Source organism: Littorina saxatilis, linkage group LG9 (assembly GCF_037325665.1).
Source record: "Littorina saxatilis isolate snail1 linkage group LG9, US_GU_Lsax_2.0, whole genome shotgun sequence".
Classification (NCBI taxonomy): Eukaryota; Metazoa; Mollusca; class Gastropoda; order Littorinimorpha; family Littorinidae; genus Littorina; species Littorina saxatilis.
The window spans coordinates 42,103,974-42,130,649 of record NC_090253.1 but is presented as its reverse complement, the minus strand read 5'-3'; the positions used below and the strand labels follow the sequence as shown (position 1 = coordinate 42,130,649).

The window sequence follows — 26,676 nt, the reverse complement described above, 5'->3', positions numbered from 1 at the left end:
CTAACTCACTTTACTTCATTATTCCTGAAGTCGACACACGCAGCACGATGGACAGACTGCACCAAACGCAACCACCCCTAACATCAACCTCACAAACTCAGTGTAAAGCGGGCACACATTACGGAGACGTTTCTGTATTTCAACCGATAACTAGGCCATGTCGCGTTACAAAGTGAAATTGACTTAGACGCAAGTCTTCTGAAACAAGTACGACCCGGCTACTTCCCAGTTAGAGACGCTTGCAGCCACGTCGTGAAACTTGCAAGGTTCACCCTCGCTGAACTCGAAACTCAGATATTTTGTATCCTGGGAGAAGATTTGTTCGCATTCATTTAAAGTGCCGTTGTTGGAATACACGATGTTTTCATTGATAGTGGCATTAGCGTACATGAGGTAGCCCTCTGTGTCCAGGTCCGTGCACGCTGTTAACAAAGTAAGATCAGTCAAGTGCTAAACACGCCAGGCCAGATCTGACACTGGCACGCACGTACGCATGTATGCATCCCCAGCGTGCACACCCACACACACACACACACACGCGCGCGCGTGCACCCGCACACTTACACCCGTTTGTGCACACAGTCGCTCTGAACACAATGTTATCTTAAAACAAGTCGCGTAAGGCGAAAATACAATATTTAGTCAAGTAGCTGTCGAACTCACAGAATGAAACTGAACGCAATGCCATTTTACTCGTAGCATCGTCAGGCCACCGCTCATGGCAAAGGCAGTGAAATTGACAAGAAGAGCGGGGTAGTAGTTGCGCTAAGAAGGATAGCACGCTTTTCTGTACCTCTCTTTGTTTTAACTTTCTGAGCGTGTTTTTAATCCAAACATATCATATCTATATGTTTTTGGAATCAGAAACCGACAAGGAATAAGATGAAAGTGTTTTTAAATTGATTTGGACAATTTAATTTTGATAATAATTTTTATATATTTAATTTTCAGAGCTTGTTTTTAATCCGAATATAACATATTTATATGTTTTTGGAATCAGCAAATGATGGAGAATAAGATAAACGTAAATTTGGATCGTTTTATAAATTTTTATTTTTTTTTACAATTTTCCGATTTTTAATGACCAAAGTCATTAATTAATTTTTACGCCACCAAGCTGAAATGCAATACCGAAGTCCGGGCTTCGTCGAAGAATACTTGACCAAAATTTCAACCAATTTGGTTGAAAAATGAGGGCGTGACAGTGCCGCATCAACTTTCACGAAAAGCCGGATATGACGTCATCAAAGACATTTATCAAAAAAATGAAAAAAACGTATGGGGATTTCATACCCAGGAACTCTCATGTCAAATTTCATAAAGATCGGTCCAGTAGTTTAGTCTGAATCGCTCTACACACACACACACACACACACACACGCACGCACGCACGCACATACACCACGACCCTCGTTTCGATTCCCCCTCGATGTTAAAATATTTAGTCAAAACTTGACTAAATATAACAAGTCGCGTAAGGCGAAAATACAATATTTAGTCAAGTAGCTGCCATTTTTCAGCAAGACCGTATACTCGTAGCATCGTCAGTCCACCGCTCATGGCAAAGGCAGTGAAATTGACAAGAAGAGCGGGGTAGCAGTTGCGCTAAGAAGGATAGCACGCTTTTCTGTACCTCTCTTTGTTTTAACTTTCTGAGCGTGTTTTTAATCCAAACATATCATATCTATATGTTTTTGGAATCAGGAACCGACAAGGAATAAGATGAAAGTGTTTTTAAATTGATTTGGACAATTTAATTTTGATAATAATTTTTATATATTTAATTTTCAGAGCTTGTTTTTAATCCGAATATAACATATTTATATGTTTTTGGAATCAGCAAATGATGGAAAATAAGATAAACGTAAATTTGGATCGTTTTATAAATTTTTATTTTTTTTTACAATTTTCAGATTTTTAATGACCAAAGTCATTAATTAATTTTTAAGCCACCAAGCTGAAATGCAATACCGAACCCCGGGCTTCGTCGAAGATTACTTGATCAAAATTTCAACCAATTTGGTTGAAAAATGAGGGCGTGACAGTGCCGCCTCAACTTTCACGAAAAGCCGGATATGACGTCATCAAAGACATTTATCAAAAAAATGAAAAAAACGTATGGGGATTTCATACCCAGGAACTCTCATGTCAAATTTCATAAAGATCGGTCCAGTAGTTTAGTCTGAATCGCTCTACACACACACACACACACACACAGACACACAGACACACACACACACACACGCACGCACATACACCACGACCCTCGTTTCGATTCCCCCTCGATGTTAAAATATTTAGTCAAAACTTGACTAAATATAAACAAGTCGCGTAATGCGAAAATACAACATTTAGTCAAGTAGCTGTCGAACTCACAGAATGAAACTGAACGCAATGCAACGCAGCAAGACCGTATACTCGTAGCATCGTCAGTCCACCGCTCATGGCAAAGGCAGTGGAATTGACAAGAAGAGCGGGGTAGTAGTTGCGCTAAGAAGGATAGCACGCTTTTCTGTACCTCTCTTTGTTTTAACTTTCTGAGCGTGTTTTTAATCCAAACATATCATATCTATATGTTTTTGGAATCAGGAACCGACAAGGAATAAGATGAAAGTGTTTTTAAATTGATTTCGACAATTTAATTTTGATAATAATTTTTATATATTTAATTTTCAGAGCTTGTTTTTAATCCGAATATAACATATTTATATGTTTTTGGAATCAGCAAATGATGGAGAATAAGATAAACGTAAATTTGGATCGTTTTATAAATTTTTATTTTTTTTTACAATTTTCCGATTTTTAATGACCAAAGTCATTAATTAATTTTTACGCCACCAAGCTGAAATGCAATACCGAAGTCCGGGCTTCGTCGAAGATTACTTGACCAAAATTTCAACCAATTTGGTTGAAAAATGAGGGCGTGACAGTGCCGCCTCAACTTTCACGAAAAGCCGGATATGACGTCATCAAAGACATTTATCAAAAAAATGAAAAAAACGTATGGGGATTTCATACCCAGGAACTCTCATGTCAAATTTCATAAAGATCGGTCCAGTAGTTTAGTCTGAATCGCTCTACACACACACACACACACACAGACACATAGACACACAGACACACACACGCACATACACCACGACCCTCGTTTCGATTCCCCCTCGATGTTAAAATATTTAGTCAAAACTTGACTAAATATAAAAAGGACATATTATTCAAACACTCGAGAAACTCAAATCGAAGTCTCATACCATTGCAGTATAACCCCATTTGACCTATTCCACAAAAGTGTACCGGGTCAAAGACTACAGGGAACGCAATCCCTTCACCGTTATACTCACACAACACGGCGAAGGCTCTGCGGCCCACAGAGTATATAGTGGGACCCGATGGCAGAGTTATTTCCGGAAAAGTCTATTGGCTAAAACCACAAAACTGTATAATGGAAGGGCGCTAGGTCTGTGTGACGCTTAATTCTCGAGATAGGTGTGACCACATGATGTGACGTCATTTATATTTGCGTCATCGAAGATCTTTCGTATTTCAATCAGTGTCATTGCCCAGTTCTATGTGCTACAGTCGTTTTGACTGACTTGACAAGTTGAAAAGAAGAATGACATTTTATTTTGCGAAGCAACTGCATATGAAAAGAAAACAAGTCGCGTAAAGCGAAAATACAATATTTAGTCAAGTAGCTGTCGAACTCACAGAATGAAACTGAACGCAACGCCATTTTTCAGCAAGACCGTATACTCGTAGCGGGGTAGTAGTTGCGCTAAGAAGGATAGCACGCTTTTCTGTACCTCTCTTTGTTTTAACTTTCTGAGCGTGTTTTTAATCCAAACATATCATATCTATATGTTTTTGGAATCAGGAACCGACAAGGAATAAGATGAAAGTGTTTTTAAATTGATTTGGACAATTTAATTTTGATAATAATTTTTATATATTTAATTTTCAGAGTTTGTTTTTAATCCGAATATAACATATTTATATGTTTTTGGAATCAGCAAATGATGGAGAATAAGATAAACGTAAATTTGGATCGTTTTATAAATTTTTATTTTTTTTTACAATTTTCAGATTTTTAATGACCAAAGTCATTAATTAATTTTTAAGCCACCAAGCTGAAATGCAATACCGAACCCCGGGCTTCGTCGAAGATTACTTGACCAAAATTTCAACCAATTTGGTTGAAAAATGAGGGCGTGACAGTGCCGCCTCAACTTTCACGAAAAGCCGGATATGACGTCATCAAAGACATTTATCAAAAAAATGAAAAAAACGTTCGGGGATTTCATACCCAGGAACTCTCATGTCAAATTTCATAAAGATCGGTCCAGTAGTTTAGTCTGAATCGCTCTACACACACACACAGACACACAGACACACGCACATACACCACGACCCTCGTTTCGATTCCCCCTCGATGTTAAAATATTTAGTCAAAACTTGACTAAATATAAAAAAGCGCGGAGAAGTATGTTTGGGTGCTGCAAGATTTTATGACCAACGAATTCTACCTTGGAAGAAAATGAAGATGTCTGCTTTTCGTCTGCTTTGAAGGTTGGGAGATTTTACAGCGCACACGGCCAAATGCAAGTCGTGTTGGACAAGAATGTTGTTATTCTTCTTTCTTCGAAGTACCGAAGATTTGTTCTTGGCCATATTTTCGAGCTGTGCATTGTTATATTATGGGAAAAACACGTTTAAACACAAATTCGCTAAGAAACGATGATCATGCATTTGCTCCGGAACTGCAACGTCAATTTGCCAAAACAAAAAATTCTGGCTCAATACGCGGGAGCAGGCTGGTAGTGTCATATATTGTAATGGGTTTGGAAGTATTGCTCCTTATTTACATAGCACTCCGGTCCTGTTCTTTTTTTCGTCACACCCAAAACCGTTATTTGTTTTGGGCGACGCAGCATTGGTAGGTGTTTCCTCTAACCTATACACCGCTACACGTGAACACTATCCCTGCATGAATACTTACAGTCCAGGCAGGTTCTGCTTCCCTCAGAGTAGTAGAACCCGATGGCACACATGCACCCGTCCTCGTAACACTGAGAGTTGGCTGGGCCGCACACACCATCACCACTGCACGCTGTGTGCAGCCAGTCTGACACACACAATAATACACGCATGATTACATTACAAGTAGCCCTCGTCCATCCTTACAGGCACACAACACACCGATAAATTACATTACAAGTAGCCCACATCCATAACTACAGCCGACATACAACACACAGATAAATTACATTACAACACGTAGCCCATAGCCCGCAGTACAGGTACACAATAATACCCAGCTAATGACACAATAATACACAGATAATGACATTACAACAAGTAGCCCACATCCGTCAATACAAACACAATGACATACAGATAACTACATTACAACAAGTGGCCCACATCCGTCAATACAAACACAATAATAACCAGCTAATTAAATATCAGCAAGTAGCCTACATCCATCATTACAGACACAATGATATACATATAACTACATAACAACAAGTAGCCCATATCTAGCATTGCAGACACTCTCCTTGTTCTTATTATTATAGTGGTTAACGGTTAGTTTTGAGGGTGACCATGGGCAGCGCCATTTTGTTGTGAAATACGTCATCAGTTTGTGTACACAGGAAGTTGTGACATCCGTCACATTTTGGGAGGGGTGAAGGCAACATTGTTCATCAGTAGAAAGTTGTGTGAAATGGTCATCACTGAGTTTGTGTAACACAGGAAGTTGTGAATTACGTCACCCTATGGGAGGGGTGAAGGCAAAATTGTTCAACAAAAACGAAGGTATCATCATCATAGGTCTAAATGTGCAGGGTCAACCGCAACAAACTCAAACCATTCATAATACACTGCATCTGAGTGACTTATATACCAACATTTTATTTCTTATTTTCAGCACGGGCATAGGAAAAATCATGAACCAAAATTTTATTTATTTTCTAATTTAACATTTGTTTTACAAATTTGACCATGGTCTTTCAAACATACAGTGACATTAAACATTGTTATGTTAAAAAAAAAGAAAAAACAGGTCGCGTAAGGCGAAAATACAACATTTACTCAAGTATCTGTCGAACAGAATGAAACTGAACGCAATGCAACGCAGCAAGACCGTATACTCGTAGCATCGTCAGTCCACCGCGCACAGCAAAGGCAGTGAAATTCACAAAAAGAGCGGGGTAGTACTTGCGCTGAGAAGGATAGCACGCTTTTCTGTACCTCTTTTCGTTTTAACTTTCTGAGCGTGTTTCTAATCCAAACATATCATATCTATATGTTTTTGGAATCAGGAACCGACAAGAAATAAGATGAAGGTGTTTTTAAATTGATTTGGATAATTTAATTTTGATAATAATTTTTATATTTTTAATTTTCAGAGCTTGTTTTTTATACAAATATAACATATTTATATGTTTTTGGAATCAGAAAATGATAAAAAATAAGATGAACGTAAATTTGGATCGTTTTATAAAAAAAATATTATTTTTACAATTTTCAGATTTTTAATGACCAAACTCACTCATTAGTTTTTAAGACACCAAGCTGAAATGCAATACCGAAGTCCGGGCTTCGTCGAAGATTACTTGACCAAAATTCCAACCAATTTGGTTGAAAAATGAGAGCGTGACAGTGCCGCCTCAACTTTCACGAAAAGCCGAATATGACGTCATCAAAGACATTTATTGAAAAAATGAAAAAAACGTATGGGGATTTCATACCCAGGAACTCTCATGTCAAATTTCATAAAGATCGGTCGAGTAGTTTAGTCTGAATCGCTCTACACACACACACAGACAGACACACACACACACACACACACACACACACACACACACACGCACATACACCACGACCCTCGTCTCGATTCCCCCCTCTATGTTAAAACATTTAGTCAAGTTTTGTGTAAAAAGAAGCTTTTGTTCACAAATCAGAAAATACATTGTACATTTTACCTACAGGCCAAACAGTGTCAGTGGCAAAGGACCCAGCAAGTTGCACTGATCTATATTTTTAGATCAATAGCAAGTTGTCAAGAACAGGCGCTTGCATTTGGATGTGTCCAGTGATAGTAGGTTTGGTTGTGATCAATCAGAATAATGTGGGAATAAAAATGTATGACAGTTTGGTATGATGGCATGTAATTCACATATGCTGAAAAGTAATAGTATACATGAACCCCAAGAAAGGTTTAATGTTATGTAAATCAAAATACCAAAATCAAGCACCTATTAATCTGGTCTACGGCGCGGGAAGATTGAGGCCTTCGTAAACGTTCAACGTTGGCCAATAATGATTTTAACAATGTTGTGTCGTTTTGTATTATGTTTTATTTTGTTGGTCAATTGATAAATATGTCTTCCCAAAATATCACAAATCAAATAGAAATAAAGTCTTAGAGAACTACAATAATTATTGTTGCGGTCAAAACCTTGCAAGGCCTCAACCGTTCTCACGAGATCAGTTACATTTGTTTCTCTCTCTCTCTCTCTCTCTCTCTCTCTCTCTCTCTCTCTCTCTCTCTCTCTCTCTCTCTCTCTCTCTCTCTCTCTCTCTCTCTCTCTCTGTCTGTCTGTATGTATGTCTTTGGCTGTGTCTCCCTCTGACTCTCTCCGCTTCTGTCTCTCTCTGTGTGTGTGTGTGTGTGTGTCTCTCTCTCTCTCTCTCTCTCTCTCTCTCTCTCGCTTTCTCTCTCTCTCATCTGACTCTTGGCACACAGGTCAAAGCAGAGATTAACTTGAGTGCACGTGTACCTATCAGGAGGGGGAGGGGGGTGATTTCTTGAATTAGCTGAGGGCGGTGAACATGTGTCTCAAAGCAGAGGTTAACTTGAGTGCACGTGTACCTAGCAGGAGGGGGGGGGGGGGGGGGTTATTTCTTGAATTAGCTGAGGGCCGGTGAACATGTGTCGTTCTTTGCCGTTGTCATGAGAACAGTTACTTTTGTTTTGTTTCGTTTTTTCCTCTTAAATTTTGCATTTTCACAACAGGCTTTCATCTCTCATACATGGTGTCAATTGAAAAAAAAACCGGAACAAAACAGAAGTAACTTATCTCGTGAGAACGGTAGTGCACTAGTTTGGGGGAAAAAACACGACAGTACCTTATCTCTTTCAACCCGTATGGGGCCCTTCAACATGTGACAGACTGACAAATGCACCGAACCCATTTGGTTCTTCGAGAGAATTTTTCCGTGAAAACCTGTTCAGTGCCTCAGGGTCAGTTGAGGGTCAGTGTCATAAGAGCCTACATGTATGGCCGGACGAAGCCATGTTAACGGAAGGGATATAAGACCGTTTTCAGCGGATTTTCACACTGCTAAAACCTGACTTTTTTGCAGTTGCTTTGTCTGCAATGCCTTAGAACTCTACAAATAGTCAAGCCAGGATTCTACGTGTCCTTGCCAACACGAAGGTGGAGAGAAGGCGCCTTGAGAACAACGGGTACCTGTCAAGCTGGAAGACTTTTCTTTTAATTTTGCAGTCGCAGCTGACCCCACGTCGTGGGCACACACTTAGGAATCGAAGCTCTGAGTGCAGATTCTTCATTTAGTAAACATACAAACAAGCAAACAACCAAGCAAACAAGTGTGTGTTTGTGTGTGTGTGTGTGTGTGTGTGTGTGTGTGTGTGTGTGTGTGTGTGTGTGTGTGTGTGTGTGTGTGTGTGTGTTTTTTCAAACGGTTCAGCGACGTGGGAATCAACGTTCGCAAGTTTGTGACCCCTTGCTTTACTTGTGAGTCACAGTTTTAACCCTAGTAAATGCACAATGTCTGACAAACTTTACGATGTAATATTTGACATGGAATTGACTCTTCACAGCTGGGTGAATTGACTTATGTTTGATTCTCAGTTCACGAGCTGCACGGTGCTAGCTGGACAGGGCAGGTGAATATCACTTATCCCGTGCTTGACATCCTGAAGTGTGGACACAAATAACAGAAAACTTGACAACACAGACAATATTTCAATTTTTGCCCGCTGTCACAATGTTTCTCACCTTAGAGTTTTCTCTTTGTCTATTTAAAGCGCCCTTCTGACTCGGTACAAAAGTTCAATAGAAACTTAAATCTCTGAATTTAATTATAAACTACTTAGCCCGGTAGCTCAGTTGGTAGAGCACTGGACTTGTGATCGAAAGGTCGTAGGTTCGAATTCGGGCCGGGACGGACACGGGTCAACTTTATGTGCAGACCCAGAGACGGAAGCCATGTCCCACCCCCGTGTCATCACAATGGCACGTAAAAGACCTTGGTCATTTTTCCATAAGTGAAGGTGGCAGCTGAATACACCTAAACACGCAGACACTTGGGTAGCGCGACTCCGTTGCTGCTAGCTTTCCACTGGGAGGAAGCGACCCGAATTTCCCAGCGATGGGACAATAAAGTAATGAAAATGAAATGAAATGAAAATGAAAAAGAAAGAATATTTAATTTTCTCTTGTCTACCAAAATTTCTCACCTTTTAAGAATGTTTAATTAAAGCGCCCGCCTGATTTTGGAGCAAAAGTTCAACAGAAACTTAATACTCTGAAATTAATTACACACCTTTTGACCCTAAAAAAAATGTTTGGTATTGGTTCACCAACCAAGTTCTACTTACCTTAAAAAAGAACAAGTCGCGTAAGGCGAAAATACAATATTTAGTCAAGTAGCTGTCGAACTCACAGAATGAAACTGAACGCAATGCCATTTTTCAGCAAGACCGTATACTCGTAGCATCGTCAGTCCACCGCTCATGGCAAAGGCAGTGAAATTGACAAGAAGAGCGGGGTAGTAGTTGCGCTAAGAAGGATAGCACGCTTTTCTGTACCTCTCTTTGTTTTAACTTTCTGAGCGTGTTTTTAATCCAAACATATCATATCTATATGTTTTTGGAATCAGGAATCGACAAGGAATAAGATGAAAGTGTTTTTAAATTGATTTGGACAATTTAATTTTGATAATAATTTTTATATATTTAATTTTCAGAGCTTGTTTTTTATACAAATATAACATATTTATATGTTTTTGGAATCAGAAAATGATAAAGAATAAGATTAACGTAAATTTAGATCGTTTTATGAAAAAAATAGGTTTTTTTACAATTTTCAGATTTTTAATGACCAAACTCACTCATTAGTTTTTAAGCCACCAAGCTGAAATGCAATACCGAAGTCCGGCCTTCGTCGAAGATTACTTGACCAAAATTTCAACCAATTTGGTTGAAAAATGAGAGCGTGACAGTGCCGCCTCAACTTTCACGAAAAGCCGAATATGACGTCATCAAAGACATTTATTGAAAAAATGAAATAAACGTATGGGGATTTCATACCCAGGAACTCTCATGTCAAATTTCATAAAGATCGGTCCAGTAGTTTAGTCTGAATCGCTCTACACACACACACACACAGACAGACAGACACACACACACACACACACACACACACACACACACACACACACACACACACACACACACACACACACACACACACGCACATACACCACGACCCTCGTCTCGATTCCCCCCTCTATGTTAAAACATTAGTCAAGTTTTGTGTAAAAAGAAGCTTTTGTGCACAAATCAGAAAATACATTGTACATTTTACCTACAGGCCAAACAGTGTCTGTGGCAAAGGACCCAGCAAGTTGCACTGATCTATATTTTTAGATCAATAGCAAGTTGTCAAGAACAGGCGCTTGCATTTGGATGTGTCCAGTGATAGTAGGTTTGGTTGTGATCAATCAGAATAATGTGGGAATAAAAATGTATGACAGTTTGGTATGATGGCATGTAATTCACATATGCTGAAAAGTAATAGTATACATGAACCCCAAGAAAGGTTTAATGTTATGTAAATCAAAATACCAAAATCAAGCACCTATTAATCTGGTCTACGGCGCGGGAAGATTGAGGCCTTCGTAAACGTTCAACGTTGGCCAATAATGATTTTAACAATGTTGTGTCGTTTTGTATTATGTTTTATTTTGTTGATCAATTGATAAATATGTCTTCCCAAAATATCACAAATCAAACAGAAATAAAGTCTTAGAGAACTACATAAATTATTGTTGCCGACAAAACCTTGCAAGGCCTCAACCGTTCTCACGAGATCAGTTACATTTGTTTCTCTCTCTCTCTTTCTCTCTCTCTCTCTCTCTCTCTCTCTCTCTCTCTCTCTCTCTCTCTCTCTCTCTCTCTCTCTGTCTGTATGTATGTCTTTGGCTGTGTCTCCCTCTGACTCTCTCCGGTTCTGTCTTTCTATGTCTGTCTCTGTCTCTGTGTGTGTGTGTGTGTCTCTCTCTCTCTCTCTCTCTCGCTCTCGCTTTCTCTCTCTCTCATCTGACTCTTGGCACACAGGTCAAAGCAGAGACTTTTAACTTGAGTGCACGTGTACCTATCAGGAGGGGGAGGGGGTGGGGGTGATTTCTTGAATTAGCTGAGGGCGGTGAACATGTGTCTCAAAGCAGAGGTTAACTTGAGTGCACGTGTACCTAGCAGGAGGGGGGGGGGGGGAGTTATTTCTTGAATTAGCTGAGGGCCGGTGAACATGTGTCGTTGTTTGCCGTTGTCATGAGAACAGTTACTTTTGTTTTGTTTCGTTTTTTCCTCTAAATTTTTGCATTTTCACAACAGGCTTTCATCTCTCATACATGGTGTCAATTGAAAAAAAAAACCGGAACAAAACAGAAGTAACTTATCTCGTGAGAACGGTAGTGCACTAGTTTGGGGAAAAAAACACGACAGTACCTTATCTCTTTCAACCCGTATGGGGCCCTTCAACATGTGACAGACTGACAAATGCACCGAACCCATTTGGTTCTTCGAGAGAATTTTTCCGTGAAAACCTGTTCAGTGCCTCAGGGTCAGTTGAGGGTCAGTGTCATAAGAGCCTACATGTATGGCCGGACGAAGCCATGTTAACGGAAGGGATATAAGACCGTTTTCAGCGGATTTTCACACTGCTAAAACCTGACTTTTTTGCAGTTGCTTTGTCTGCAATGCCTTAGAACTCTACAAATAGTCAAGCCAGGATTCTACGTGTCCTTGCCAACACGAAGGTGGAGAGAAGGCGCCTTGAGAACAACGGGTACCTGTCAAGCTGGAAGACTTTTCTTTTAATTTTGCAGTCGCAGCTGACCCCACGTCGTGGGCACACACTTAGGAATCGAAGCTCTGAGTGCAGATTCTTCATTTAGTAAACATACAAACAAGCAAACAACCAAGCAAACAAGTGTGTGTTTGTGTGTGTGTGTGTGTGTGTGTGTGTGTGTGTGTGTGTGTGTGTGTGTGTGTGTTTTTCAAACGGTTCAGCGACGTGGGAATCAACGTTCGCAAGTTTGTGACCCCTTGCTTTACTTGTGAGTCACAGTTTTAACCCTAGTAAATGCACAATGTCTGACAAACTTTACGATGTAATATTTGACATGGAATTGACTCTTCACAGCTGGGTGAATTGACTTATGTTTGATTCTCAGTTCACGAGCTGCACGGTGCTAGCTGGACAGGGCAGGTGAATATCACTTATCCCGTGCTTGACATCCTGAAGTGTGGACACAAATAACAGAAAACTTGACAACACAGACAATATTTCAATTTTTGCCCGCTGTCACAATGTTTCTCACCTTAGAGTTTTCTCTTTGTCTATTTAAAGCGCCCTTCTGACTCGGTACAAAAGTTCAATAGAAACTTAAATCTCTGAATTTAATTATAAACTACTTAGCCCGGTAGCTCAGTTGGTAGAGCACTGGACTTGTGATCGAAAGGTCGTAGGTTCGAATTCGGGCCGGGACGGACACGGGTCAACTTTATGTGCAGACCCAGAGACGGAAGCCATGTCCCACCCCCGTGTCATCACAATGGCACGTAAAAGACCTTGGTCATTCTTCCATAAGTGAAGGTGGCAGCTGAATACACCTAAACACGCAGACACTTGGGTAGCGCGACTCCGTTGCTGCTAGCTTTCCACTGGGAGGAAGCGACCCGAATTTCCCAGCGATGGGACAATAAAGTAATGAAAATGAAATGAAATGAAAATGAAAAAGAAAGAATATTTAATTTTCTCTTGTCTACCAAAATTTCTCACCTTTTAAGAATGTTTAATTAAAGCGCCCGCCTGATTTTGGAGCAAAAGTTCAACAGAAACTTAATACTCTGAAATTAATTACACACCTTTTGACCCTAAAAAAAATGTTTGGTATTGGTTCACCAACCAAGTTCTACTTACCTTAAAAAAGAACAAGTCGCGTAAGGCGAAAATACAATATTTAGTCAAGTAGCTGTCGAACTCACAGAATGAAACTGAACGCAATGCCATTTTTCAGCAAGACCGTATACTCGTAGCATCGTCAGTCCACCGCTCATGGCAAAGGCAGTGAAATTGACAAGAAGAGCGGGGTAGTAGTTGCGCTAAGAAGGATAGCACGCTTTTCTGTACCTCTCTTTGTTTTAACTTTCTGAGCGTGTTTTTAATCCAAACATATCATATCTATATGTTTTTGGAATCAGGAATCGACAAGGAATAAGATGAAAGTGTTTTTAAATTGATTTGGACAATTTAATTTTGATAATAATTTTTATATATTTAATTTTCAGAGCTTGTTTTTTATACAAATATAACATATTTATATGTTTTTGGAATCAGAAAATGATAAAGAATAAGATGAACGTAAATTTAGATCGTTTTATGAAAAAAATAGTTTTTTTTACAATTTTCAGATCTTTAATGACCAAACTCACTCATTAGTTTTTAAGCCACCAAGCTGAAATGCAATACCGAACTCCGGGCTTTGTCGAAGATTACTTGACCAAAATTTCAACCAATTTGGTTGAAAAATGAGAGCGTGACAGTGCCGCCTCAACTTTCACGAAAAGCCGAATATGACGTCATCAAAGACATTTATTGAAAAAATGAAATAAACGTATGGGGATTTCATACCCAGGAACTCTCATGTCAAATTTCATAAAGATCGGTCCAGTAGTTTAGTCTGAATCGCTCTACACACACACACAGACACACACACACACACACACGCACGCACATACACCACGACCCTCGTTTCGATTCCCCCTCGATGTTAAAATATTTAGTCAAAACTTGACTAAATATAAACAAGTCGCGTAATGCGAAAATACAACATTTAGTCAAGTAGCTGTCGAACTCACAGAATGAAACTGAACGCAATGCAACGCAGCAAGACCGTATACTCGTAGCATCGTCAGTCCACCGCGCACGGCAAAGGCAGTGAAATTGACAGGAAGAGCGGGGTAGTACTTGCGCTGAGAAGGATAGCACGCTTTTCTGTACCTCTCTTTGTTTTAACTTTCTGAGCGTGTTTTTAATCCAAACATATCATATCTATATGTTTTTGGAATCAGGAACCGACAAGGAATAAGATGAAAGTGTTTTTAAATTGATTTCAAAAATTTAATTTTGATAATAATTGTTAGATATTTAATTTTCAGAGCTTGTTTTTAATCCAAATATAACATATTTATATGTTTTTGGAATCAGCAAATGATGGAGAATAAGATTAACGTAAATTTGGATCGTTTTAGAAAAAAATAATTTTGTTTACAATTTTCCGATTTTTAATGACCAAAGTCATCTATTAATTTTTAAGCCACCAAGCTGAAATGCAATACCGAACTCCGGGCTTCGTCGAAGACTACTTGACCAAAATTTCAACCAATTTGATTGAAAAATGAGAGCGTGACAGTGCCGCTTCAACTTTCACGAAAAGCCGGATATGACGTCATCAAAGACATTTATCAAACAAAGGAAAAAAACGTTCGGGGATATTATACCCAGGAACTCTCATGTCAAATTTCATAAAGATCAGTCAAGTAGTTTGGTCTGAATCGCTCTACACGCACGCACACACGCACGCACACACGCACGCACACACGCACACACACACATACACCACGACCCTCGTTTCGATTCCCCCTCGATGTTAAAACATTTAGTCAAAACTTGACTAAATGTAAAAACAAGTCGCGTAAGGCGAAAATACAACATTTAGTCAAGAGCTGTCGAACTCACAGAATGAAACTGAACGCAATGCAACGCTATACTCGTAGCATCGTCAGTCCACCGCTCACGGCAAAGGCAGTGAAATTGACAAGAAGAGCGGGGGAGTAGTTGCGCTGAGAAGGATAGCACGCTCTTCTGTACCTCTCTTCGTTTTAACTTTCTGAGCGTGTTTGTAATTCAAACATATCATATCTATATGTTTTTGGAATCAGGAACCGACAAGGAATAAGATGAAAGTGTTTTTAAATTGATTTCGTAAGTTTAATTTTGATAATAAATTTTATATATTTAATTTTCAGAGCTTGTTTTTAATCCAAATATAACATATTTATATGTTTTTGGAATCAGCAAATGATGGAGAATAAGATGAACGTACATTTGGATCGTTTTATAAATTATTAATTTTTTTTTACAATTTGTAAAATTTTAATGATCAAAGTCATTTGTTAAGCCACCAAGCTGAAATGCAATACCGAAGTCCGGGCTTCGTCGAAGATTACTTGACCAAAATTTCAACCAATTTGGTTGAAAATGAGGGCGTGACAGTGCCGCCTCAACTTTCACGAAAAGCCGGATATGACGTCATCAAAGACATTTATCAAAAAAATGAAAAAAACGTTCGGGGATTTCATACCCAGGAACTCTCATGTCAAATTTCATAAAGATCGGTCCAGTAGTTTAGTCTGAATCGCTCTACACACACACACAGACACACAGACACACGCACATACACCACGACCCTCGTTTCGATTCCCCCTCGATGTTAAAATATTTAGTCAAAACTTGACTAAATATAAAAAAGCGCGGAGAAGTATGTTTGGGTGCTGCAAGATTTTATGACCAACGAATTCTACCTTGGAAGAAAATGAAGATGTCTGCTTTTCGTCTGCTTTGAAGGTTGGGAGATTTTACAGCGCACACGGCCAAATGCAAGTCGTGTTGGACAAGAATGTTGTTATTCTTCTTTCTTCGAAGTACCGAAGATTTGTTCTTGGCCATATTTTCGAGCTGTGCATTGTTATATTATGGGAAAAACACGTTTAAACACAAATTCGCTAAGAAACGATGATCATGCATTTGCTCCGGAACTGCAACGTCAATTTGCCAAAACAAAAAATTCTGGCTCAATACGCGGGAGCAGGCTGGTAGTGTCATATATTGTAATTGGTTTGGAAGTATTGCTCCTTATTTACATAGCACTCCGGTCCTGTTCTTTTTTTCGTCACACCCAAAACCGTTATTTGTTTTGGGCGACGCAGCATTGGTAGGTGTTTCCTCTAACCTATACACCGCTACACGTGAACACTATCCCTGCATGAATACTTACAGTCCAGGCAGGTTCTGCTTTCCTCAGAGTAGTAGAACCCGATGGCACACATGCACCCGTCCTCGTAACACTGAGAGTTGGCTGGGCCGCACACACCATCACCACTGCACGCTGTGTGCAGCCAGTCTGACACACACAATAATACACGCATGATTACATTACAAGTAGCCCTCGTCCATCCTTACAGGCACACAACACACCGATAAATTACATTACAAGTAGCCCACATCCATAACTACAGCCGACATACAACACACAGATAAATTACATTACAACACGTAGCCCATAGCCCGCAGTACAGGTACACAATAATACCCAGCTAATGACACAATAATACACAGATAATGACATTACAACAAGTAGCCCACATCCGTCAATACAAACACAATGACATACAGATAACTACATTACAACAAGTGGCCCACATCCGTCAATACAAACACAATAATAACCAGCTAATTAAATATCAGCAAGTAGCCTACATCCATCATTACAGACACAATGATATACATATAACTACATAACAACAAGTAGCCCATATCTAGCATTGCAGACACTCTCCTTGTTCTTATTATTATAGTGGTTAACGGTTAGTTTTGTTAGTTATTTCTAATATGCTGACAGTTAATATGAGTTATTTCTAATATGCTGACTGTTAGCAAATGATAACAGACATGTCGAGAAAAAAGATATCAAGCATGAGCCTTTAAGGCGAATGCTGATATCGTTTGTGAGAAATGTCTGTTATCATTTACTAACAGTCACCATAAATTATTAGAAATAACGGTTTTATTACCGTTTAATTCGACCAAAAGAAATTTCGAAGCGAACCCGCGACTTAGACAGAACAGCCGCAATGGGAACTGGAGCGCTCCTTCCTGATTATGCCTGTCAGTCAAAGAATTCTCGTGACCTGGGTCAGCCAATCAGAGTAACACACCTGACGTGATGATTATTCACAGGTCAAATGCGTGTGACACACAGCAATCTCACAAGATAAACCATGTTGAACATGCGTTTCTGTTGCTTCGCCTTTTCTTGTTGAACAGAGAGCGACAAATTTATAACCGACTCCAGACGGAAGGGAAATGACGTAAAGATACATTTGACCTAAAGCGAGTGACGCAATTTCATTTGATTTTTCCGAACTTTGATAATTTAGATTTCAAGTGAGCGGGTCAGCATTGCACACTGAGAGGATGGGCGGTGCCTTGCTGTTCCGTAAAGCACCCACCGACAAAACTCGCTTTTCGGTATTTTTTTTTTAGATAAAGAGAGTATTACCTGACAGCATTTGAAGTGTCATTCTTTAGAATAAATCACGCTGATATTGTTGATTTAAATTTGTACTTTGTCTTGTTAACTTTTAGCTTGATAAACAAAAAGGGTCCCTGCCTGAACGTTATAACATTTAGAGGGTCACCCAGAATCCGTCCTGATTGGTCAAAAAGTCATATTGGGCACTGAATTGGTAATAACAAATGATAACAGACATGTCGAGAAAGTGGATTATCAGCATGAGCCGGAGGCTGTTGTTAAATCCACCATTTGCTTTGTCTTGGTAGCTTTTAGCGTGATAAACAAAAAGGGTCCTTGCCTGAACGTTTTAACCTTTAGAGGGTCACCTAGAATCAGTCAAAAAAAGCCATATGATTCACTGGAATGGTAATAAAACCCTTTACGCAAATACGGCGTGGTTATAATATTACAAAAACAACAACAACAACAACAACAACAACAACAACAACAACAACAACAACAACTCATTCGAATTTCAGTCCCAGCTCATGAGTTCCTTGACAGTCGTAATTTCTTCAGCTTAGACAGCAGCCGATTGTTATACAAAAAGGTCGTTTCTTTGGAACATTTCGTTAGTAGTAAAAAACATGATCATTGGCCGATACTTGTTACAAGAAAACAAAAGGTGAGTGATAGTGGAGTCTTACCTTCTGGCTCAGCGGCAGACACAATGCTCACAATGGACACACATGTCAGCAACAGAAGGTTCACGCTGAAAAACACAAATCACAAAGTCTTGAATGTAAAGAGATGCAACTGAGCAAGTAAACAAACCAAGTCCTTACTCTTATGAATGACAGTACTGAGGACACAAACATTAATCGTGATAAAAACCGGGTGAGAACAATGACGTCATGTGTCATGCGTCAACTGATTCACGCTTTGAGTGGACTGAAGCCAAACAGGAGGACTGTTCGGTGAATTGTGGTGAATCTAAGTGTCAACCATATCCGTATACGTTACCGCAGAAACGGCAACATTAGACTTTGCAGGTGTTGGTGTGGTTGAACTTCAACACATACTATACAAGGCTTTACAAGAATGAACACACACACACACACACACAAACATGTATATACACACACACAAACACACACACACACACATGCATATATACACACAAACACACAAACACATGTACACACACACACACATGTATATACACACACAAACACACATGTATACACACACACACACACACATGTATATATATATATATCCCATGACCTCCCTTCTTTGTCTCTGTTACTTCAGTATGGGTATATATGTTGTATTTTTATAGCTCAATAAATACATCATGGACTCCAAAAAATATATGATAGTGCAGATTCCGATTTGGGCAAAGGACTACTTTCCTCCCGACCTTTGACCTCGCGCCGAACAATGTGACACATTTGTATGAAGTTCTAAAATCGTATTGCACGGCTCAGAAAACCATATCAGTTGCACGCAAAAATGAATCTCAGAACTGATCTGATACATGTATGAGATGCAATAAGCAAAAGTTTCTTTCATTATGAAAGCAATGCAGGTCGAAAAAAACGAACATTCAACTTACAAGATAACCAGATGCTAGCGAACCAAAACAAAAACACGAGTACCCTCCCCTTGCATCGTTAGCAGACGACTTTTGAGAATCTGTCGGTAGTGTGTTTTGGTGTGCGCCTTCAGCTATCAAACATCGGCTGTTTCACGTGTTTTGCGAGCAAGTCTACTCTTTTGCCTGGCTCTGCAGTAAGTCCACATATTTTTCCGTAATCCAGTCATATTCCTTCAAAATGCAATCAATCGGCGGTGACAGACGTGTCGGTCGCGTTTTCCTCACACCCATACCAGTTTAAGTTCATCCATGCAAACACACTCGCAAAACAGTTTATCACGTAGATACATTTCAAATAAGGAGCAAATGGTTAAATCTAAACTTACATATTTGTTCCCTAAAATTTGCTTCTCTGTCAATAAGCCTAATTACACACGTTCGAGAAAAACAACGTGGAATCGATTCTGAATCGAGTAAGCCAAATGGGTCCCAAACCCGTTTCGCCCGTTCTGCCGACCTGAAACGCAAAACAAAAGAATTGTGCGCTTCAACTAAATTAATTTCTATTCGACTTCATTACTTTCTTGCAACTTATGAACCTTTACTTAAAGCTTTTAAATGGTCTGAAAGTAGTGTTGCCGCGTACTTTGTAACTTATCGATGCACTCATTCGTTTTATTTTTTCAGCGACGGTCACTTAGTTTAAGGTTGCAAAAGGGCTAAGTCTCGCTGGCAACAGTTTTACCCTGCACAGATCGCAACAGTGCCGCTAGTAGTCTACACTTTGTGTTTGATGGTAGAATGGGATATACAGATTACAACACTCGTGGTTTTTTATATGGCTTGTATTTCAGTCAAGACCCAGCGGGAATATCAATCGAGAGCCACTCGCCAGAGGCTCGTGTCTCCCGATGATATTCATCCGCTGGGTCTTGACTGAAATACAAGCCATATAAAAAACCACTCGTGTTGTAACCTATACATATACACACACACACATATATATACACACACACACAAACACACACACACACATGTATATATATACACACACACACACACACACACACACATGTATATACACACACACACAAACACACAAACACATGTATATATATATATATATACACACACACAAACACACATGTATATACACACACAAACTCACACGCATGTTTACACACGCATGTACACACGCGCACGAACGCACACCTACCTACAGTTTTGTGTGGAAACGTTCGAAAACGTGTTTATAATCCTCAGCATGTTTATATGCAACAACATATTTAAACGTTCTCAACAGAAATCCTCAGAAGTGTAATGAAAACAGTCTTTGATGTTGTGCCACGTCTGTGCTTACTCTTGTCAAATCCCATCACACTTGTGTTTTGCACGAGTAGGCATTTACGTGTATGACCGTTTTCCCAGGCATGTAGGTAGTCATACTCCGGCCGTTTCTTGTGATAAATACTGAACTTTGTTGTATTTTGCCAACAGAATTATCAAGTCCTGGGCCAAACAACAATCTATGAAAACTAACGAGCGACTTTCACCCTCTGTAGAAAACTATACTCACCAAAGCATGGTCTTGAATTGATTGTATTGTAGCCACAAGCAGAACAGTCAGAACAAGTTGTGTAGACAGCGAGAAGCCCGATGACGTATTGTGGATGGTGTCCGCTGGTGTGGCTTTTATGCAACAGCATTGATAATTTTACAATTACCGTATAATCCCCAGCAAACGCCCAGTATCTAGCAAACGCCCACCCCCACTTTTGGCCAAAAGTTGTGCAGAGGGGTCACTACCTAGGAAACGTCCACCCTTTTTTTTTTTTATACATTTAGTCAAGTTTTGACTGCATGTTTTAACATAGAGGGAGAATCGAGACGAGGGTCGTGGTGTATGTGTGTGTGTGTTTGTGTGTGTGTGTGTGTGTGTGTGTGTGTGTGTGTGTGTGTGTGTGTGTGTGTGTGTGTGTGTGCGTGTGTGTGTGTAGAGCGATTCAGACTAAACTACTGGACCGATCTTTATGAAATTTGACATGAGAGTTCCTGGGTATGATATCCCAGGAAATGTTTTTCATTTTTTTGATAAATGTCTTTAATGACGTCATATCCGGCTTTTCGTGAAAGTTGAGGCGGCACTTTCACGCCCTCATTTTTCAACCAAATTGGTTGAAATTTTGGTCAAGTAATCTTCGACGAAGCCCGAACTTCGGTATTGCATTTCAGCTAGGTGGCTTAAAAATTAATTAATGACTTTGGTCATTACAAATCTGAAAATTGTAAAAAAAAATAAAAAATTATAAAACGATCCAAATTTACGTTTATCTTATTGTCCATCATTTTCTGATTCCAAAAACAAATAAATATGTTATATTTGGATTAAACACAAGCTCTGAAAATTAAAAATATAAAAATTATGATCATTTTTAAATTTTTTATTAAAACGATCCAAATTTACGTTCATCTTATTCTCCATCATTTTCTGATTCCAAAAAGAAATAAATATGTTATATTTGGATTAAACACAAGCTCTGAAAATTAAAAATATAACAATTATGATCATTATTAAATTTTCGAAATCAATTTAAAAACACTTTCATCTTATTCCTTGTCGGTTCCTGATTCCAAAAACATATAGATATGACAGAAAGTTAAAACAAAGAGAGGTATAGAAAAGCGTGCTATCCTTCTCAGCGCAACTACTACCCCGCTCTTCTTGTCAATTTCACTGCCTTTGCCATGAGCGGTGGACTGACGATGCTACGAGTATACGGTCTTGCTGAAAAATTGCATTGCGTTCAGTTTCATTCTGTGAGTTCGACAGCTACTTGACTAAATGTTGTATTTTCGCCTTACGCGACTTGTTTCTTTTTACATTTAGTCAAGTTTTGACTAAATGTTTTAACATAGAGAGGGAATCGAGACGAGGGTCGTGGTGTATGTGTGTGTGTGTGTGTGTGTGTGTGTGTGTGTGTGTGTGTGTGTGTGTGTCTGTCTGTCTGTCTGTCTGTGCGTGTGTATGTGTAGAGCGATTCAGACCAAACTACTGGACCGATCTTTATGAAATTTGACATGAGAGTTCCTAGGTATGATATCCCCGGACGTTTTTTTATTTTTCGATAAATACCTTTGATGACGTCATATCCGGCTTTTTGTACAAGTTGAGGCGGCACTGTCTGTTATAGTTGGATTAAAAAGAAGCTCTGAAAATAAAAAATATAAAAATTATGATCAAAATTAAATTTTCGAAATCAATTTAAAAACACTTTCATCTTATTCCTTGTCGGTTCCTGATTCCAAAAACATATAGACATGAAATGTTTGAATTAAAAACACGCTCAGAAAGTTAAAACGAAGAGAGGTACAGAAAAGCGTGCTATCCTTCTCAGCGCAACTACTACCCCGCTCTTCTTGTCAATTTCACTGCCTTTGCCGTGAGCGGTGGACTGACGATGCTACGAGTATACGGTCTTGCTGAAAAATTCCATTGCGTTCAGTTTCATTCTGTGAGTTCGACAGCTTGACTAAATGTATTATTTTCGCCTTACGCGACTTGTTTTGTTTCATGTACCCCCATGGGGTTTCTAGAAATAAAAATGTGACTTGACTTGACTTGATTATATTCCCTGGGGAAACGGTGAGAATGTAATAAACCCCAGTCGTACACATTTCCATCGGAACAATCATACAACTTTTCTGCTTTTCTTCTGGAATATGGCTTGAATACCCTCCCTCCCTCCCTCTGTAACTGATCGCGTAATTCACGACCACCATAAATATGGCCACCTTTGTCATGCAAGAAGAGCATGCTTCTACTCAGGAAAATAAATAGCTCAGTCAGTAGCGGCGCTGGCTTCAGTGAGAAAGCAGCCCGAATTTCCATGAGGGTAACCTCAAAGGACTATAGATACAATCTTATCCTTATCCTTATCCTTACTCGGACTCATTCTCAAAACTCTGGAGTCTAGCTGCTTTCCATGCGAAGCGAGAATTTTGTGCTGAATTAATTTAGCCGATTGACGAAGGTGTCTGTAAAAACATTAAATCAGAAAAACACCACTCTGCACAAAAATTAGCCGGGCCATCGAATGCTGGTATGTGTCTAAGTCCAATGTAAACGTTAGACAAATCTGTGGTGATACATACTTCTTCATATACAGCTTCACGGTAAGGAAGACACCTTTACTTGTTATCCGTCTCCACATAGAAAACTGTGACAACGGACAACTTCTTCGAAATTCATTAAATTTAGGATACTGCCTGAACTCAAAAAGAGCGTCATTTGTTCTTTGGCTGTTATGTTTTTGAGGACACATGTGAGGGATTTCTTTGTTTTGACTCTTTCCTTATTTATTTATTTGTTTGCTTGTTTGCTTTTTTTTTGCTTTTATATATTTATTCAAGTTTTGACTAAATATTTTAACGTAGAGGGGGGAATCGAGACGAGGGTCGTGGTGTATGTGTGTGTGTGTGTGTGTGTGTGTGTGTGTGTGTATGTGTGTCTGTCTGTCTGTCTGTGTGTGTGTGTAGAGCGATTCAGACTAAACTACTGGACCGATCTTTATGAAATTTGACATGAGAGTTTCTGGGTATGAAATCCCCAGACGGTTTTTTTTCATTTTTTTGATAAATGTCTTTGATGACGTCATATCCGGCTTTTCGTGAAAGTATAGGCGGCACTGTCACACCCTCATTTTTCAACCAAATTGGTTGAAATTTTGGTCAAGTAATCTTCGACGAAGCCCGAACTTCGGTATTGCATTTCAGCTTGGTGGCTTAAAAATTAGTTAATGACTTTGGTCATTAAAAATCGGAAAATTGTAAAAAAAAAAAATTTTTTTATAAAACGATCCAAATTTACGTTCATCTTATTTTCCATCATTTTCTGATTCCAAAAACATATAAATATGTTATATTTGGATTAAAAACAAGCTCTGAAAATTAAATATATAAAAATTATTATCAAAATTAAATTGTCCAAATCAATTTAAAAACACATTCATCTTATTTCTTGTCGGTTCCTGATTCCAAAAACATATAGATATGATATGTTTGGATTAAAAACACGCTCAGAAAGTTAAAACAAAGAGAGGTACAGAAAAGCGTGCTATCCTTCTTAGCGCAACTACTACCCCGCTCTTCTTGTCAATTTCACTGCCTTTGCCATGAGCGGTCGACTGACGATGCTACGAGTATACGGTCTTGCTGAAAAATGGCATTGCGTTCAGTTTCATTCTGTGAGTTCGACAGCTACTTGACTAAATGTTGTATTTTCGCCTTACGCGACTTGTTTCTTTTCTTTTTATATTTAGTCAAGTTTTGACTAAATATTTTAACATCGAGGGGGAATCGAAACGAGGGTCGTGGTGTATGTGCGTGCGTGTGTGTGTGTGTCTGTGTGTGTGTGTGTAGAGCGATTCAGACTAAACTACTGGACCGATCTTTATGAAATTTGACATGAGATTTCCTGGGTATGAAATCCCCATACGTTTTTTTCATTTTTTTGATAAATGTCTTTGATGACGTCATATCCGGCTTTTCGTGAAAGTTGAGGGGACAAGAGAAAATGAAATATTCCTTTCAGGGTTCAAGTAGTTTATAATTAAATTCAGAGATTTAACTTTCTATTAAACCTTTGTACCTAGTCAGAAGGGCGCTTTAAATAGACAAAGAGAAAACTATAAGGTGAGAAACATTGTGACAGCGGGCGAAAATTGAAATATTGTCTGTGTTGTCAAGTTTTCTGTTATTTTTGTCCACACTTCAGGATGTCAAGCGCGGGTTAAGTGATATTCACCTGCCCTGTCCAGCTAGCACCGTGCAGCTCGTGAACTGAGAATCAAACATAAGTCAATTCACCCAGCTGTGAAGAGTCAATTCCATGTCAAGTATTACATCGTAAAGTTTGTCAGACAATGTGCATTTACTAGGGTTAAAACTGTGACTCACAAGTAAAGCAAGGGGTCACAAACTTGCGAACGTTGATTCCCACGTCGCTGAACCGTTTGAAAAACAAACACACACACACACACACACACACACACACACACACACACACACACACACACCTACACACACAAACACAAACTTGTTTGCTTGGTTGTTTGCTTGTTTGTATGTTTACTAAATGAAGAATCTGCACTCAGAGCTACGATTCCTAAGTGTGTGCCCACGACGTGGGGTCAGCTGCGACTGCAAAGTTAAAAGAAAAGTCTTCCAGCTTGACAGGTACCCGTTGTTCTCAAGGCGCCTTCTCTTCACCTTCGCGTTGGCAAGGACACGTAGAATCCTGGCTTGACTATTTGTAGAGTTCTAAGGCATTGCAGACAAAGCAACCGCAAGAAAGTCAGGTTTTAGCAGTGTGAAAATCCGCTTCCGTTAACATGGCTTCGTCCGGCCATACATGTAGGCTCTTATGACACTGAGCTGGCACTGAGGCACTGAAAAGGTTTTCACGGTAACATTCTCTCGAAGAACCAAAATAATGGGTTCGGTGCATTTGTCAGTCTGTCACATGTTGAAGGGCCCCATACGGGTTGAAAGGGATAAGGTACTGTCTTGTTTTTTTCCCCAAAACTAGTGCACTACCGTTCTCACGAGATAAGTTACTTCTGTTTTGTTCCGGTTTTTTTTCTCCAAATTACACCATGTAAGCAGAAAAGCCTGTTGTGAAAATGCAAAAATTTAGAGGAAAAAACGAAACAAAACAAAAGTAACTGTTCTCATGACAACGGCAAACAACGACACATGTTCACCGGCCCTCAGCTAATTCAAGAAATCACCCCCCTCCCCCTCCTGATAGGTACACGTGCACTCAAGTTAATCTCTGCTTTGACCTGTGTGCCAAGAGTCAGATGAGAGAGAGAGAGAAAGCGAGAGCGAGAGAGAGAGAGAGAGAGAGAGAGAGACACACATAGACAGAGACAGACATAGAAAGACAGAAGCGGAGAGACTCAGAGAGAGAGAGAGAGAGAGAGAGAGAGAGAGAGAGAGAGAGAGAGAGAGAGAGAGAGAGAGAGAGAGAGAGAAACAAATGTAACTGATCTCGTGAGAACGGTTGAGGCCTTGCAAGGTTTTGACGGCAACAATAATTATTGTAGTTCTCTAAGACTTTATTTCTGTTTGATGTGTGATATGTTGGGAAGACATATTTATCAATTGATCAACAAAATAAAACATAATACAAAACGACACAACATTGTTAAAATCATTATTGGCCAACGTTGAACGTTTACGAAGGCCTCAATCTTCCCGCGCCGTAGACCAGATTAATAGGTGCTTGATTTTGGTATTTTGATTTACATAACATTAAACCTTTCTTGGGGTTCATGGTCATGGCAACAGCCATAATAATATTATATCATGTATAATATTACATTTCAGCATATGTGAATTACATGTCATCATACCAAACTGTCATACATTTTTATTCCCACATTATTCTGATTGATCACAAC

The 26,676-nt window shown here is 39.3% G+C and overlaps 1 protein-coding gene across 1 annotated transcript in view; it reads right to left on the bottom strand.

Annotated features, from left to right (window-relative positions):
• The window catches only part of LOC138976138 (uncharacterized), a 20,950-nt gene extending 7 nt beyond the window's left edge, over positions 1–20,943 (bottom strand). Inside the window, exons 1-5 of the mRNA XM_070348964.1 lie at positions 20,790–20,943; positions 18,321–18,385; positions 16,375–16,500; positions 4,997–5,122; positions 1–422 (exon numbers count right to left, since the gene is read on the bottom strand). The exon at positions 1–422 is cut by the window's left edge and continues 7 nt beyond it. Of these exons, the coding sequence (XP_070205065.1) occupies positions 184–422; positions 4,997–5,122; positions 16,375–16,500; positions 18,321–18,385; positions 20,790–20,797 (564 nt within the window). The 5' untranslated portion in view covers positions 20,798–20,943 and the 3' untranslated portion in view covers positions 1–183. The remainder of the gene's footprint in view (positions 423–4,996; positions 5,123–16,374; positions 16,501–18,320; positions 18,386–20,789) is intronic.
• Positions 20,944–26,676: the final 5,733 nt, after the last annotated feature.